The sequence below is a fragment of the Hypanus sabinus genome, chromosome 16 (genome assembly GCF_030144855.1).
Source record: "Hypanus sabinus isolate sHypSab1 chromosome 16, sHypSab1.hap1, whole genome shotgun sequence".
In the NCBI taxonomy this organism is placed as follows: domain Eukaryota; kingdom Metazoa; phylum Chordata; class Chondrichthyes; order Myliobatiformes; family Dasyatidae; genus Hypanus; species Hypanus sabinus.
This window is the reverse complement of record NC_082721.1, coordinates 33,938,709-33,955,215: the sequence shown is the minus strand read 5'-3', so window position 1 is coordinate 33,955,215 and position 16,507 is coordinate 33,938,709. Positions and strand designations below refer to the sequence as shown.

Genomic DNA, 16,507 nt, shown 5'->3' with positions numbered 1-16,507 from the left:
TTTGATACAGGGGGAATGGAATTCATCAAGGTAAAGGAATAGAAAATATGTAGAAAAATGCAGAAATGTTTAGATGCATGTGCACATTGAAGAAGTGAAAATAGTGGTAGATTGTTCATCTGACACCTATGGTCTGCCCTTTGCTAGTAGCGATTCTTTTTGCCTTGGCTAGCAGGATAGCCTCCCACTTCCCATCATGAATCTGATAACTGGGGTGAAGAAAGCAAATAATAATGTAACACAGGTTCCGCTGCTCCTAAGGAAGCAAATATGCAATTTTGTAAAAATTATCAATTCTCTCCAGATCTTTGTTTTTTGTCCTTCACTGCAACCGCAACAAAATTAGTTGTTAAATGTTGTTGAAGCAACAAAATTCCTTCAGTCCTGCTGAAGTGTCTCATCCAGAAACATCAACTGTTCTCTCTTCTATAGATGCTGCCTGGCTTACTGAGTTCCTCCAGCATTTTGTGTGTGTGGCTTCAATTTCCAGCATCTGCAAATTTTCTCTTGTTTGAGCTTGAATTTAGAGCCCCATAGTCTAAACCTTTTGTGCTCTTCCTGGTCCCAGCGTGTCAAGCTTGTGCTTTTTATAAATCACTTTTTTATGATATACCATGCATCTTCTGTAGCTGATGGGAACAAAAGCCAGTATACCCAAACATTACCGAACTTCTGGTAACAAACATTCACAGTGCAAAATCCACAAACCAATACCCAGAAAATTTGAGATACAGAATTTTAAAAAAACCTTTAGGTAGTCTATGTGGGGGGGGGAACTTCCTAATATTTTTCATGTCACGGCAGATCAGAAGTGATGGCTTTCAAGGAACTCAACCCTTTCGTAATGTGGGGATATAATGTATTAGATTAGTTCTGAAATCTCGTGTGTTTTTGTTCACAGAGCCTTTTATCTCCAGTTGCATTTGGTTTTGGATGTGAATATTTTTCTCTCTATGAAGAGCAAGGTATTGGTATTCAGTGGTTTAATCTCGTTTCTAGTCCAGTGGAGGATGATGCATACAATTTCATTACTTCTATCATCCTTATGCTGTTAGACGCCATCTTGTACGCCATTGCCACGTGGTACATCGAAGCAGTGTTTCCAGGTAATTCATTATTTTATTAAATATTTTATGTCAATACTGCTGAGCAAATGTGCCTTATAGATATTTTTAAGTACTTTTAAATAAATATTGTTATTAACCTCCAGAAAATTTTTTTAAAAATGAAATACTTCATCAGGAGGAGCTCTTGTCTTGGGTAAATTCATAAGCATGCTATGCTATGCAGCATTAAACCAGACAGATCAGGATCTCTCAAGTTTAGTTGATGTAAAGCTGAGTAGCTTTAGAACTACCACAGGAGAGAAACAATGACAGATCACCTAGTTCAGTGCTCTGCTGGAAGATACGTATTGGGTGAGAGATGGTCAGTCTGCACTGAAATGCCCCTAAACACTTCAACATCATAACACAGTAGAGGTCTTTGTATGAGTAGTGATCACTCTGCAGTAAACTAGGAAGCAGTCTCACCCTGTGAAGAAAATTGCAAGTAAAGGCATCTTCTCCTGAAAAGCAGATTAAAATTAACAACCATAAAAATCTTAGTGCAATGTAAAAATTGTCTTCAGTAATTTTCTAATTGTCTCCATCCTGATCTTCTGACTCAGTGCTGCAGAGTGCAATTCTAATTCATAATAATAAGATTCTTCAGTGCAATACCAAAGAAATACAATTGCAGTCTACAGATAAAACATTTAAATAGTTGTCCTCCATGCTTGTTTGCTTGAAAGTGGGGGGAAAAAATCAGCCATCATCTAAAGAAATTAACTGGGTCAAACATTTATTTGCGGAGAGACCTTGAATCCTGAAGTGGTGATAGCTGTAATATGAGGAAGCATCTATTCTTTCTTGGAGTACTTACCCCTGTTTTCAAAAAATCCACCCTCATTAGCTTCCACCTTTAGTTTACCATCCTAGTTTTCACAATTCATTTTACCTTTTCCATCCTTGGCTTTAAATGCATTATTTTTCGCCTCTTGCACCATATTTTGGCATGAGAGCTGGAAGATGAGAAACATGGTTTAAGTACCATCTGATGGCGGTTTACAGAGATCCTGTGCAGGGGCACGAAGCAGAAAATTACTGAACTTGGGAGGGACAAGGTTATGGATTTGAAAATGAGAGCAGGCTTTGAGATATACACTTGGTAACCACTTTATTTGGTGCACCTCTGCACCTCATTAATGCAAATATCTAATCATCCAATCATGTGGCAGCAATTCAGTGCATAAAAGCATACAGACATGGTCAAGAGGTTCATTTGTTGTTCACACCAAACATCAGAATGGTGAAGAAATGTGATCTAAATTACTTTGAGTGTGGAATGATGGTTGGTGCCAGATGGGGCGGTTTGAGCATCTCAGAAACTGCTGATCTCCTGGGATTTTCATGCACAGCTGTTTCTAGCATTTATAGAGTATGGTGCAAAAAACAAAAAAAAAACACCCAGTGAGCAACTGTTCTGTGGGCCAAAATGCTTTGTTAATGAGAGGTCAGAGGAGGAGAGTGGCCAGACTAGTTCAGACGGAGAGGAAGGTGACAGTAAACTCAAATAGCCATGTGTTAGAACAGGGATGTGCAGAAGAGCATCTCTGAAAGCACAACCCATCCAAACTTGAAGTGGATGGGCTGCAGCAGCAGAAGACCATGAACATACACTCAGTGGCCTCTTTAGAAGGTACATGGAGTTGCTAATAAAGTGACCACTGAGTATATTTCAGCATGTTTGGAATACAATATGAATGTGAGTATAGTGAAATTCGGTTAATTTAGATACAAATATACCAGTACATTTTGATCCAGTTAATTGGCTGCCCCAATAAGTCAAAGTTTTGTGAAAATAGTCAAAAAGTTATATAAAAATGACCACCATTTTACTGAGTATATATATTTAAATTAAATACAAAACAAAATAGAACACTACCAATGCTACCATGGTACTATATTGCATCCCACAGCATTGCAGTTAACATTGGCAATATTACATGAATTCATCCAGTGTAAACTGCCACATTCTTTTGATTGTAAATGAACAAAATCGATGGCAGCACCTAGTGTAGGTAATGGCAGCCTTCATGCAATGCTTTTGATTCTTGCCTTCCAAATCTTCATTTTCATTCTAACATTCAAGATGATTTTCATTACCTTCAAATTCTTCATAGTTCCTAACTTGCTGAAGTAGTGAAATCATTTAAATTTTACTCCCGGCTGTTTCTTGAATGCCTAAAACCGCAGTGATAAGAAAGTTCCAAAACGTCTTGCTGCCTATTTATCAACAAGTATCAGTGACAAAAATCACTGCTTTTTGAACACAAACACGTGCAACTGATGCTGTTTAAAATCTGTTCTCTCTAAGCATGGTGCAGCACCTATCGGCCACACAAGTGTACATGACTGATGCTAGTTAGAAAACAGTTCAATGACAGTCTCCTGCCCCAGTTAAGCAGCATAGTGTCCCCAATAAAGGAAGGGAATCCTGGCTATTTTCTCGATTCATTTTTGTTCTCGAAGCGTTGTCCCAAATAAGCGGCTGTCTCAATTTACCGATGGCCCAATTATATGGAATCCATTGTATTTGAATTCAGTGTGGTGTGAATGATTCTGGTCTTATTTTATTGATGGTTTTGTTTGCAGGTCAGTATGGAGTTCCCAAACCTTGGTATTTCCCTATCCTCCGGAGTTACTGGTGTGGAGAACTACATTCAAATGACGATGTGTTGCAACATTCTGATAATGGAAATACAAAAAAAGGTGAAAACTTAAGAACTAAATGATTCAGATCCATTTTATTCATTTTAAATTTGGTAAATCTTTATGTGTCATGCGTAATATTAAAATCAGTGGTTCCTTTATGAATATCTTTACAAAATACGATTTATAATCGATAACAATAATGCAGCTGATGTTTGTCTTTCAAACACTATAGAATGGATTTGTTCTGAAAGACATACATCAAAGCTCTGCTGAATTCATGATTATGACTACAGCTTTGTCCATAAATGTACACAGACAATATTATTATTGTACTCCATCAGAGCAACACACACAAAATGCTGGCGGAGCTCAGCAAATAAAGGCAGCATCAATTTTTATTCATTTCCATAGACGTTTTGGACCGAGATCCTTCATCAGGACTGGAAAAAAAGGGGGAGGAACCCAGAATAGGAAGGGGGGGGGGAGGACAAGCTAGAAGGTCTTGGATGAAGCCAGATGGATGGGGAATGGGGGGGGGGAATAAAATAAGAATGAGAGTGGATCCTGGGAAAAAGGGAAGAAGGAAGGGCACCAGGGGGAGGTGATAGGCAGGTGAGAAGAGGTAAGAGGCCAGAGTGGGGAAATGAAGAAGGGGGAGGGGGGGAAATTATCCAAAGTTGGAGAAACTGATGTTCGTGCCATCAGGTTGGAAGCTTCCTAGATGGAATATGAATTGTTGCTCCTCCAGCCTGAGAGTGGCCTCATCGTGGCAGAAATGGAGGTCATGGACTAACATATGGGAATGGGGTTAGGAATTGAAATGGTTGGCCACTGGGAAATTCCACATTTTGTGGATGGAGATGAGGCGCTCGACAAAGTAGGCCCCCAACCTAGGTTGGGTCTCACCAACGTAGAGGAGGCTATGCCGGATGCAGTAGACTACCCCAGTAGACACGTATGAAGGCCCGAAAGATCAGCTGCTTATTTATTTCCATAGATGCTGCCCAACCGCTGAGTTCCTCCAGCATTTTGGGTGTGTATTTGTGTGGATTTTCAGCATCTGCATTATCTCTTGTGTTTATTGTATCTGTCAGACTGAGTTATCAGATCACCTCAGGTTTTCACAGCAATTTCAGTGTGAACTCTGGATCCAGTACACACAATAGGGAGTAGAGAAACTAGAGTAGAACAGTTTCGGATTCAGTTTCTGATCCGATTAATTTATTTATCGCATGTACATCAAAATATACAGTGAAATGTGTTGTCTGCATTAGCAACCAACAGTCTAAAGTTGTGAATGGGCAAGAGTTACCATACATTGTGGTGCCAACATAACACATCCAAAATGTTCAGTAGAACAACTCAAACAACAAGCCCCTTTTCTTCCTCGTAGCCACCCACCCATTCACACACACTGACAGGTCTCCAACCCCACCTGGGACAGGCCATCTCTGAGTCTCCAGTCTCTCTTGAACTCCAGACTTGCAAGGGTATTCACTGACCTGGGACTGGGGAGTATTCCTGGCCTAGACTTGTAGACTCTCAGAGATCAGGCCACTGAATTCTGGACATGCCAACATCAGGCCTCAACTTCTGAACTCGCTGACTACTGTCTTTGACCTTTGATCTTCAACCACGTTGACTTCTGATCCTGGGACCTGCCAAACCGGGGGTAAGGGAGTGGCGAGGGTATGGTCCGGTCCTCATCCGTGGATCCATGGGAGCCTACTAGCCCAACATCCATCTGGGGTATCACTGACCTTCTACCATGGAGCAATCTGACCTGGACTCCTATTCCTGCCCTTGACTCTTCATTTATAGTTCCTAATGTCTTAACTCCTCTCATCCCTGTTGCTAAACCTTAAACTATCCCCTAATTTCTGGCGCTGACCCCAAACCATCCCTAATAGCATATAAAAAACAACTATGTCTGAGCCACAACCTCAGCCATAAATTATCACCATCTTGACTGGAAGAAGAAAGGGCTGCCATATTACTTTCACAGTGAAGGAAGTCCTCTGGACAGTCTTTGATCTGGAACTCAGCTGAACAAATGGGCATGGTTTTTCAGCTCTGTTTTTCATTCCTGCTGCTTCCTGAGGTTTTTGATGCAACACTATGCTATGAATAACTTCTAGCATGTTTTTTTGTTTCAGTCCATCTGGAGAAGGAACCAACTCATCTCAAACTGGGTGTTTCTATCCAGAGGCTAGTGAAGGTTTACGGGAATGGGAAGAAGGTGGCTGTTAATGGACTTAGCCTTAATTTCTACGAAGGGCAAATCACTTCATTCCTTGGGCACAATGGAGCAGGAAAAACAACCACCATGTAAGACTTGTTTGTTAGGTGTATAAACACTGATGGGAAGTTTCTAGCCTACAATGGCACTATTGGTTCTAATAAACTCAGTATGACTATCCTTCTCCCACCACCATTTCTAATCATTTGTTCCCTAGGCAAAATCATCAGAAAACATAGCTTCATTTATCACGTGCACACTAATAATAATTAACTTTATCTCAACAACAGCTCCCTCTCTTGACCATTTCACTGTCCCTAAATGCTATATAGCTTGTCTATCATCCAATACTGGCTGAGAGAAACTTCCTTTTAATGGATACTGACAAGAGCAAAGAAGCGGCCTGGACTTGACCCATTCTCTTGTACAGGTGGTTCCCAGATTACAGCAGGGTTCTGTTCCTGTTAACTCACCCAGTTTACAAGTCACAACTGCAGCCTTGAACGGAGTCTGCAAATATCAGAAGATGCATAGCAGCTGAAAGATCTGTCCCACCACCCTCCCAAATGTTCATTCATATGTGCATATGCTAGGTGTTTGTGAGCTGTGGAGGACCTGTACTATCTTGGCAAAGATAAGGTCTGTAAAGTGCTACAGAATATATCTTACATTGTATTTGTGCTCAGTTAGGCACACACTCCAGTTGAGGAATGCTTCAATTTTTAAGTTTTGACCTTTGTTTCCAAAATCTTCCAAAGCCCCTTGTTCCTATAGCCATCCTTCTGCTCTAATTTAGCCTCCTGATCATCTGCACACTTCAGCTCCATGTAACTTCAATAGGTAAATGTTAACAAGCTTCTATCCCATTCCGCCTATCCCACTCCCACACACACCCCCAACCCCACCCCCTCACACCTCGAGCCCTCTCCTCATCCTCATCCTCTGTACTTGGCTTCCATAGCCATTAACCCACATGGAGTATTGATGTTTATGCACGGAAATGTATTTTTGATTGTGAAACTACAGCACAGAAGAATGTTTAATAATGCAACTTCGATTACAGCTGTTTAGCTAGAGTTCATATCTGATTTTATTTATTTATTTAGAGATTCAGCACAGAATCCACAACCCCCTATTTAACCCTACTCTAATCAATGACCAGTTAACCTACTAACTGGTACATCTTTGGACTGTGGAAGGAAACCAGAGCACTGTAGAAGACCCACGCATTTCATGGAGAGGGTGTACTCACTCCATACAAAAGACGTCAGAATTGAACTCTGAACTCTGACTCACTGAGCTGAAATATCGCTGGGCTAACCGCTACACTGCTGTCACACCGCTATCATTCAGTGTGTTTGGTTTAGGACAGAATGTTAGTGCAGTATTTCTTTGATTGAAGGACAATGCTATGTCTAATTTACGGTTTCAAAATCCTAGTGAGGATTCTACCAGCAAAGACAAATTAGAGCCTCCTGCTGAAAGAGTATGGTGATACGTTATAGTGCTACATTTGAAAATAAAATTACAAGATCCTGGAAATGCTTGGCAGGCCAGGCAACATCTATGATTAGCATTTTTAACTGGGTCTTAAGAAATGGTGACTGTCAACAGACTGCTTGACTATGGAGTATTTCCAATCTGTTCTATAAACAAGAGTGCTCTGATTTTGTGGTTCAGTCAGAATCTGGAAGAAACGAGATTAATTTGCAAGTAGAGCTGTAGCTGGATCCAGGGATTGGGAGTGGGGAAAGTTGAGTATTTGTTAAGAATAAGTTAGCTGGTCAGCTAACAGACTGGATAGACAAAGAGTTAAACAAGTCTCCAATTTACTGGGAGAATCCACTGGGAATAATGACAAGGAGGACATGAAGGAGGGCAAAGAAAGTTGTAATTTTTTTTGTAAGATCTGACAGTTGAGACAGGAGGAAGATAAAAACTTATTCTTTGTTTGTCATGAAGCAGTTGCAAACTGAAGTTAAAGCCCAAGAGTAGTCCTGATATTGAACACTGGAGGATACCCTAGATAGTCATGCATCTGCTATGCATTTCTATTTTACATTGTTCATGATATTTCCTTTTGATTTTTTTTATTACTCTCTGAAAGGTCTATTCTCACTGGACTGTTTCCACCCACCTCTGGTACAGCATACATTCTGGGCAGAAATATTTTCACAGAGATGGATACCATCAGGAAGTCCCTTGGGATATGTCCACAGCATAATGTACTTTTTGACATGTAAGTATTTTTATATAAGGATATTTGCATCACCAGATCACAAGATGAGTGTATAAATGTATTTATCCAGAAGCATTTATAATCTTCCAAATTACAAAAACCAGTGTCCCACCGTGTTTTTGTTTTCAAAAGCACAGCATCCCATGGTGTCAGGATAACTTAAAGGAGCAGTGTTACAAGTATGTTACAAGTACAAGTGGCCTAGTTTAGAACAGCTTTCTTTTCAAGTGATGGCTCTGAGGTAGGAATGTGCACTGGGCACTTGCAATTAACAATGGTCATCATGGAGAAAATGTGGTCAGATTACTATCTTTGCATCAATCTCCCTACTCACATCAAATTATTGCAGAACTAAAGCTCTCTGTACCATTATCAAGGTTGGCTTCATTGGTGGACGTAGTGGCTCATGTAAGTTCAGATCATTTAACTTACTCTGATGCAAACCTTCTATATAACACCTTCAAAGAAGTTTCCAACATGTGTACTGAAAGTTTATAGCAGCAACATCAAAAGTGGTCCAAGGGGTTTTGCCTATCGATTAACATTATTGCCTCAGGCCCAGCAGAATCTGTGTAAATGTGTCACACATGATTGACTACAACAACATTTCCTGTTGTCTATGTTGCATACTACTCTCAGCTTTGAAGCTGATGGGTGTTAGAAAATAAAACTATTCACTTCGTTTCCGTCCCCATGATTCTTGCAACCCACTTCAAAGCAAATCTGTAAAAACCTATTGGAGAAGTAATGCTACAGTACTTGATAATCTTCCAGTAACTTATTGTTTATAATCCATGAAAATTTTGTTTAGACTAACTGTGGAGGAACACATCTGGTTTTATGGAAGGCTGAAGGGCCTGACAGAGGAAGAGGTAAAAGAAGAAATAAAGCTGATGATTGAAGATATAGGTTTGGAACACAAACGTCAAGAACAAACAAAAAACCTTTCAGGTGAGAACTCAGCTCCTCGCTTTCTCCCAGTGTAGGAGCTTGCCGCGCCTTCTGGTGGAATGTATAAGCATTCTGTTTTTTTTTGATATTTATTCTAAGGTGGCATGCAGCGAAAGCTTTCAGTTGCCGTGGCATTTGTTGGTGGGTCAAAGGTTGTCATTTTAGATGAACCAACTGCTGGTGTTGACCCTTACTCACGCCGAGGAATATGGGAACTCCTACTTAAATATAGAAAAGGTGGGTCCTGTTACAAATCACTCAACAAATCAATACCAATTACTTAAGAGATGCAGATAGAGCCATGATGACTCCAAACATGTCTTCTACTACAAAATGTTTTAAATTAGTATTAATGTGAATTGCAGAAAATAGTGACCTACCATATTCAGCCAGAAAAACCGATGTTTCTCAGTGGGTTTCATTATTCCAGTTTATTTTGCAACTCCTTGTCGCCAGTCTCTTGCCCTCCTCTCTGGAACACAGCTACAAAGCTGTAACTTCGACCAAAGCTTTTCTAGTTCTCTTGGTCACCAGTACCACTATTCACATGTAATTTCTTGAGAATAATACTGCTCCCAAACTAAATATCATGCAGAGTCCTGGTTGCCTTCATTCAATTGTTTTATGTTGCAATGATAGTCAGACAGAAACAAATTCTTCCATTACAAGCTATGACTCCTGCTAAATTTTAACTTTCCAAACAGATCAAAAATATTCTGTTCATTTTCTGCATTGAATATTTTATTTGTTGTTGGGGTTGTTCTAGGTGTAATTTGGTACTTTTCCTTATCGTGCACAATTCGTGTTTGAACCCTGGGTGCATGTGCTGCTAAGCCATTTGACTGTGCAGGATATCATTGCCAACTCCAGTGCTGACGTAATGACAGTGTCAGGAATACCAGCCATTCTATTTCCTCTTTTACTATCAGCTTCTTCCTCTCTGTCTCAATAAACATTGAACCCTTTGACACTACCTCACTTTTTTAATATACAGTATTTCTGTTTATTGCATGGTTTTCATCTATTCAATATATGCATACTGTAATTGATTTACTTATCATTATTATTTTTATTTTAGAACATAGAACAGTACAGCACAGGAACAGGCCCTTCGGCCCATAAAATTGTGCTGAACCAATTAAATTAGCAATCAAATGACCAACTAAACTCTTCTGCCTACACAATGTCCCTATCTTTCCATTTTACTCAGTCAGGGGCCCATCTCAATGTTTCTTAAAAATCTAACATTTCTGACTCTACCACCACCTCAGGCAGTGCATTTCCAGGCACCCACCACTCGCTGTGCAAAAAAAAATTGCCCCTCACATTTTATTTATTTTTTTCTCTTCTATATTATGTATTGCATTGAACTTCTGCTGCTAAGTTAACAAATTACACGTCACATGCTGGTGATAATAAACCTGATTCCGATTCTGAGCTCTCACCAATTTCTAGCGTTGCTGAGAGCTAACTTAATCTGGAATTAGCCTATACAAAGCCAAGTCTTGTATTGTAATCGTTAATGTAGTTTTCTTAAGAGGCTTACATTTGTCATTAGTGATTTGTTACTCTGCAGGCCGCACCATTATATTATCAACCCATTATATGGATGAGGCAGATCTCCTTGGAGACAGGATTGCCATTATCTCCCATGGAAAACTCTGCTGCTGTGGCTCTTCACTCTTCCTCAAAAACCATTTGGGAACTGGCTATTATTTGACATTAGTTAAAAAGGAAAATGATAAGACAACACCAGCCAGCTCCAGTAGCACCACCATCGGTATGAGAAAGGTACCACAGATTCTGGGCATTTATCTATATATCTCTTTCTCATTTTAGAATCTTTTTATTGATACATAATCTTCTACAGCTATAAAATGATACAGAACTTCAATAAGTTGATATATATATGCAATTTCAGCAATATATATAAAGCTGAAAAAAATTTACAAAAAAAGGATAATATATGATAATGAAAAAAATATTTTTATAAAGAAAAGAAGGAAAAAAAGAGAACCTGACTTACTAAAAAAAAAGAAACCCCACTAACTACAAGAGAAAGAAAAAGAAAAAAAGTAAAAAATACCGGTTGGGAATCAACTCCCGGAGCAATACAGCTTACCATCATCTATATATATATAAAGAAGAATCATCAACTGCCAAATCATGTTTATATAAAATAAAATTGGAAGGAAACCATATAAAATAATTCAAATTAAATGATAATATTTGGCAAAAGAGTCCCATCTGCTCTCAAAATCAAATAGGATCAAAAGTTCTACTTATAACTTTTTCCAAACTAAGACATAACATTACTTGAGAAAACCATTGAATTAATGTAGGTAAAGAGGTATCTTTCCATTTTAATAAAATAGCCCTTCTTGCCAAATGCAATTACATGTTGATCTGAAGATGAAGTACCCTGATTATGATGAGGAACTATTCCAAATAGAACAGTCAATCTATTAGTTGTAAATTAATTTTCAGAGCTTTAGAAGTTGTAAAAAATAAAGATTTCCAAAAAGATTTTAATGAAGGACATGACCAGAACATATGTGACAAAGTGGCTACTTCAGTTTTACACCTATCGCAATAATTGTCTATGTTAGGAAATATTTTGGATAGTCTCTCCTTTGTTAAATAATAATGGTGAACAATTCTAAATTGAATTAAACAGTAATTAGCACATATCGAGGAAGAATTGACTATTTTCAGAACTTGCAACCAATCTTCGTTAATAAAGATCATATTAAGTTCTCTTTCCCAATCTTGTTTAATCTTTAGTGAGAGGTTATATTTTTGTAGTAAAAATAAATTATAAATTCTACCAATGGAACCTCTTGCTAAAGGATTCATGTTCAAAACAGTATCCAACAAATCAGATTCTTGCATATATGGAAACTTAGATAAGTATTTTTGTACAAAATGTCTAACCTGAAAATATTGCAAAAAGTGTGTATGAGAGAGAGAATATTTGCTAATTAGCTCTTCAAAAGTCATCAATCGACCATTACAAAATAAATCTGCAAGAAAACAGATCCCCTTATTTCTCCATAAGAGAAAAATGGGATCAGTTATTGAAGGTTTAAATAAAAAAATTTTGATGTAAAGAGCTAGACAATTTAAATTGTTTAAAATTTTAATAATTGCAAAACTGAAACCAAATCTGTAAGGACTGTTTAATAACAGGGTAGAGATTTAAATTTGGAATTTTAGAGAGTTGTAAAGGTAATGGAGCTCCTAATAATGTTAAATAAAATTGTTTGATAGCTTTTAATTCCAAATCAATCCAAACTGGTTTTTGGCTCTTGTTGAGCCAATATAGCCAAAAAGATACAGCCCAATAATACAATCTTAAATTAGGAATTGAAGTCCACCGTCTTTTTTAGATTTTTGTAAATGATACTTATTAATTCTTGGTCTTTTATTGTTCCAAATAAAGGATGAAATAATATAGTCAATTTGATCAAAATATTTTTTAGTTAGAAAGATAGGTATATTTTGAAAAATCTAAAAATCTAGGTAAAATCATCATTTTCACAGCATGGATAAGACCTATTAAAGAAAGTGTAAGTGGGTTCCATCTAGAAAATAATTGTTTCATAAAGTCCATTAAAGGAACTACTTTAGCTTTATAAAGATCTTTATATTTTTAGTAATTATAATACCTGAATATTTAAAAGAATTAACAATTGAAAATTCCAAAGACATGCGAAGTTCCATAGTACTGAGGTCCTGGGAAAGCATTATTCAGCGTAGGAGAGAGCATTTTTAAATCTCTCTGTTGTGCTACACATATTCTTGCAGGCTTACTCTTCTGGTGTATTGCTATTCCCTGGTAGGGGCAACATGGTAGCGTAGTGATCAGCACAACTCTTTACAGCACAGGCGACCAGAGTACAATTCTCACCACTGCCTGTATGTTCTCCGCGTGACCACTTGGGTTTTCTCCAGGTGCCCCTGTTTCTTCCCACAGTCCAAAGACATACCAGTTAGTAGGTTAATTGGTCATTGTAAATTGTCCTGTTATAAGGTTAGGATTAAATCGGGGGATTGCTGGGCAGTGTGGCTGAAAGGGCCGGAAGGTCCTATCTGCGTTATTGCTCAATAAATAAATAAATTCTGTGAGGACTTTGCTTTCAGATTCTGAGGCCTGTATGTTATCAGAACAATTATATTTATTTATTATATTGTTGTGCTAGTTTCCCAGTCAGAAGCTGATATGAGTTGAATTCCCATCTACTATGGATTTAAATAATTTGTCAGATGCAGAGTTAATAGCTCAAGTGACTGATGAAAATAAGAGTGTACTTTGAAACAAAGTAAGAGTGGAACTTCATTCATGAACTGTTTCCTTCACATTGCTAGGATGACAGTGATTCTGAAAGAAGTTATGATACTGGGCTTGGTAGTGAACAGTACAGTGAAACTGGTGCACTGGGTAAGTTTCATTCCCTTTCGGAGTGAATAAGATACGTTTCAGCATTGTTCCATTTTATTGGTATTTCAGATAATGCAAGGGAAGTATTTGATATCTTGGTGTGGCACCCCTAGGAGACTGAAATACCAGAATAAAAACTTTACATACTACTTCTTTCGACTATGAGTTGCATGTATTTTTTCTAACATCTTTAAAAGCTTCAATAAAAAAGTAATGATATATCCCCCAAGACAGAAAGTGCTATCCAAATGACTTCAAATCTACTCCTTGGGGGAGAAGGCGAGAGGATGTGAACAGTTAAATAGCCAGAAGATCTGCCCATAAACAGTTGTGTTCTGTTTCAACTTTTGCCCCCTATAAAGGGCCTCATGACATTTAGCCACTTTAAAGAAGCAATGTAAAAGCAAGTGTATGCTGTAGTTGCCCGTACTTTAGCAGTAGAATAATACATCGGATGTTACATGGTGTAATGGACCTGCCTTTGTTCAACTGAATGAGAAAGTTTCCAGTGTTAAAATTAAAAGCTTCACTTAATGAAAGATGCCAATTTAAGTTTCAGTCACTTATGAGCCACATTGACAATGGAACTATATAAAATACTTCAGTATCCTTTTTATTAAAGATTTTAACACCTTGAAATAAATGAATAAGGGGAAAGATCATACAAAATTCAATTTGAATCCAAAAGACCTTGATAAATTTGAGCTGTGGGAGTGATTTCACTTTGAACCAATTTTTCTCATTGCAATACATTACTGTAACTATAGTTTTATTTCAGTTCTGATATTTGTTTTGTAATCCATCTCTTTGGTCCCAACAGATCTGCTGTTCAGTATATCTCTGGCCCTTATTAAATTTGAATATTTCATTAGATTAGACTGAGCGGAGCAAATGAGAGAAAGATCAAGCTAGTTTTTATTCAAGAATATGCAATATTTTAATAAATATAGTATCAACTTCATGTGTGGTGAATCTGTACAAGTACTTAATTATTCGAGATTGTGACCTGTGCATTAAATTAATGAGATGAGTTGACATGAAGATGCAGATTGACAATAATGGGTCTCACAGTTATCTTCTTGCTGCAATTGTGTCCACCTACTAAGTTAATATCTAGCAAACACAAGGAAATCTGCAGATGCTGGAAATTCTAACAACACACACACACACACACACACACACACAAAACACACACACACACACACACACACACACACACACACACACACACACACACACACACACACACACACACACACACACACACACACACACACACACACACACACACACACACACACACACACACACACACACACCAGCATTTTGTGTAAGTTAGTATCTAGTCCCTTTTGCTTATCCCATTCTCAGTTTCATTAAGGCGAATCACCTTCACTGCTAAAACTGGGTAAGGAGTGGCCCTGAATGAAAAATAAACTACAGGCAGTGGTTCGGGCAGTGACTCTCACAAGTCTTTTGTTTTTGTATTTTTTAGATGTGTCAACTGTTTTAGCACTGGTGCAGAAATATGTTTCTGACACTCGTTTGGTGGAAGATTTTGGCCATGAAATGACTTATGTTTTACCCTATATTGGGGCAAAAGATGGTGCATTTGTGGAACTGTTCCAGGAGCTGGACAGCCGACTCTGTGAGCTTGGAATTTCCAGCTATGGTATCTCGGACACCACCCTTGAAGAGGTAAGCATGTGAGGAGAAAGCTGAAGGGTGCCAACAGCCTGGCTGGCATTCAGATTTAAAATTCTAATATTTGTTTCAAATTCTTTCTAGTTGCTTCTATCAATTTAACCACCTCACTGCTTACAATTCCCAACAACCTCTGGAGTTCTCCTTTTCAGGCCTTTTGTGGATTCCTTGCTTTAAGCATCATCTCTAGCTATCAACTCCTTAATTTTGGAATTAATTTCCTAAAACTTTGCCTCTCCTTTTCACACTGCTCTAAGATGATTCTTTTAAAAAGAATGATTCTTTTAAAGCAATCATTAATTCCCCTGGACTGGACTTGTCACATTTTGCTTAGCTCACAACGTTTGCTTCGTTGTGAAGTATCTTGGACGCTAACTTTACTATCGGAGCTGCATAACCACAGGTTGTTGTCCTGAAGTGAAAGCTTTGTTTTATTGGAGAACAGAGCTATAACCTCTTGTGAGTTGTCCTTGGAACTGAAAAACTGAACTTTAATTTTACGTGCCACCCATCATGTTCTTGAAGCATTGTCACTGTTGTTTTAAGGACAATCAATTTATTCACAAGGAAAGAGGTACAATATCATTAAGCAGAAGATCAAGGTACAGAGAGAATAATGAGGATAAGGAAATGAAGTTTTATAATTTGTTTTTGATGAGTTATTTAGTTTGAGGTCCCTTTCAACCATCTTTGACGAGATTCTTGACCCATGTCCATGTCATTTTCTTACTTCTTATCCCCCTTCTCAACACAACAATATGTTCCCAATGTCTTTACTTTCTGCCCCACCACTCCCCATACTGAGTGGATCACCTTTTGTTTATTCCTGCATCTCCTGTGTGATATCATCACCAAATCCAAATACCGTCCCCTTTCACCATTCCAAAGGAAACTTTCCTTACGTCTTTCCCATTCAATCATGGGCAATGCTACAGTTGCACATTCATTTCCTCCCTGTCCATAGTCCAGCGCCTCAAACACTTTCAAGTAAATTAGCAGCTTGTGTACATTTCATGAGTTAGTATCCTATATTCAGTGCTCACAGTATTGCCATCTATACCTTGGGGACATGAAATGCAGATTGTGAGAGCACTTTAGAAACACTCTGTTTAGTTTCCAAGAATGACTGAAGCTTCTGATTGCCTATATCTAAATTTTCCATCCCACTCCAACTTTCC

The 16,507-nt window shown here is 38.2% G+C and overlaps 1 protein-coding gene across 1 annotated transcript in view; it reads left to right on the top strand.

Moving 5' to 3' along the window:
* The window catches only part of LOC132406207 (phospholipid-transporting ATPase ABCA1-like), a 186,715-nt gene that overhangs the window by 112,182 nt on the left and 58,026 nt on the right, over positions 1–16,507 (top strand). Inside the window, exons 17-25 of the mRNA XM_059991533.1 lie at positions 902–1,106; positions 3,696–3,812; positions 5,912–6,083; positions 8,102–8,233; positions 9,045–9,184; positions 9,284–9,421; positions 10,761–10,975; positions 13,553–13,625; positions 15,121–15,323. Of these exons, the coding sequence (XP_059847516.1) occupies positions 902–1,106; positions 3,696–3,812; positions 5,912–6,083; positions 8,102–8,233; positions 9,045–9,184; positions 9,284–9,421; positions 10,761–10,975; positions 13,553–13,625; positions 15,121–15,323 (1,395 nt within the window). The remainder of the gene's footprint in view (positions 1–901; positions 1,107–3,695; positions 3,813–5,911; positions 6,084–8,101; positions 8,234–9,044; positions 9,185–9,283; positions 9,422–10,760; positions 10,976–13,552; positions 13,626–15,120; positions 15,324–16,507) is intronic.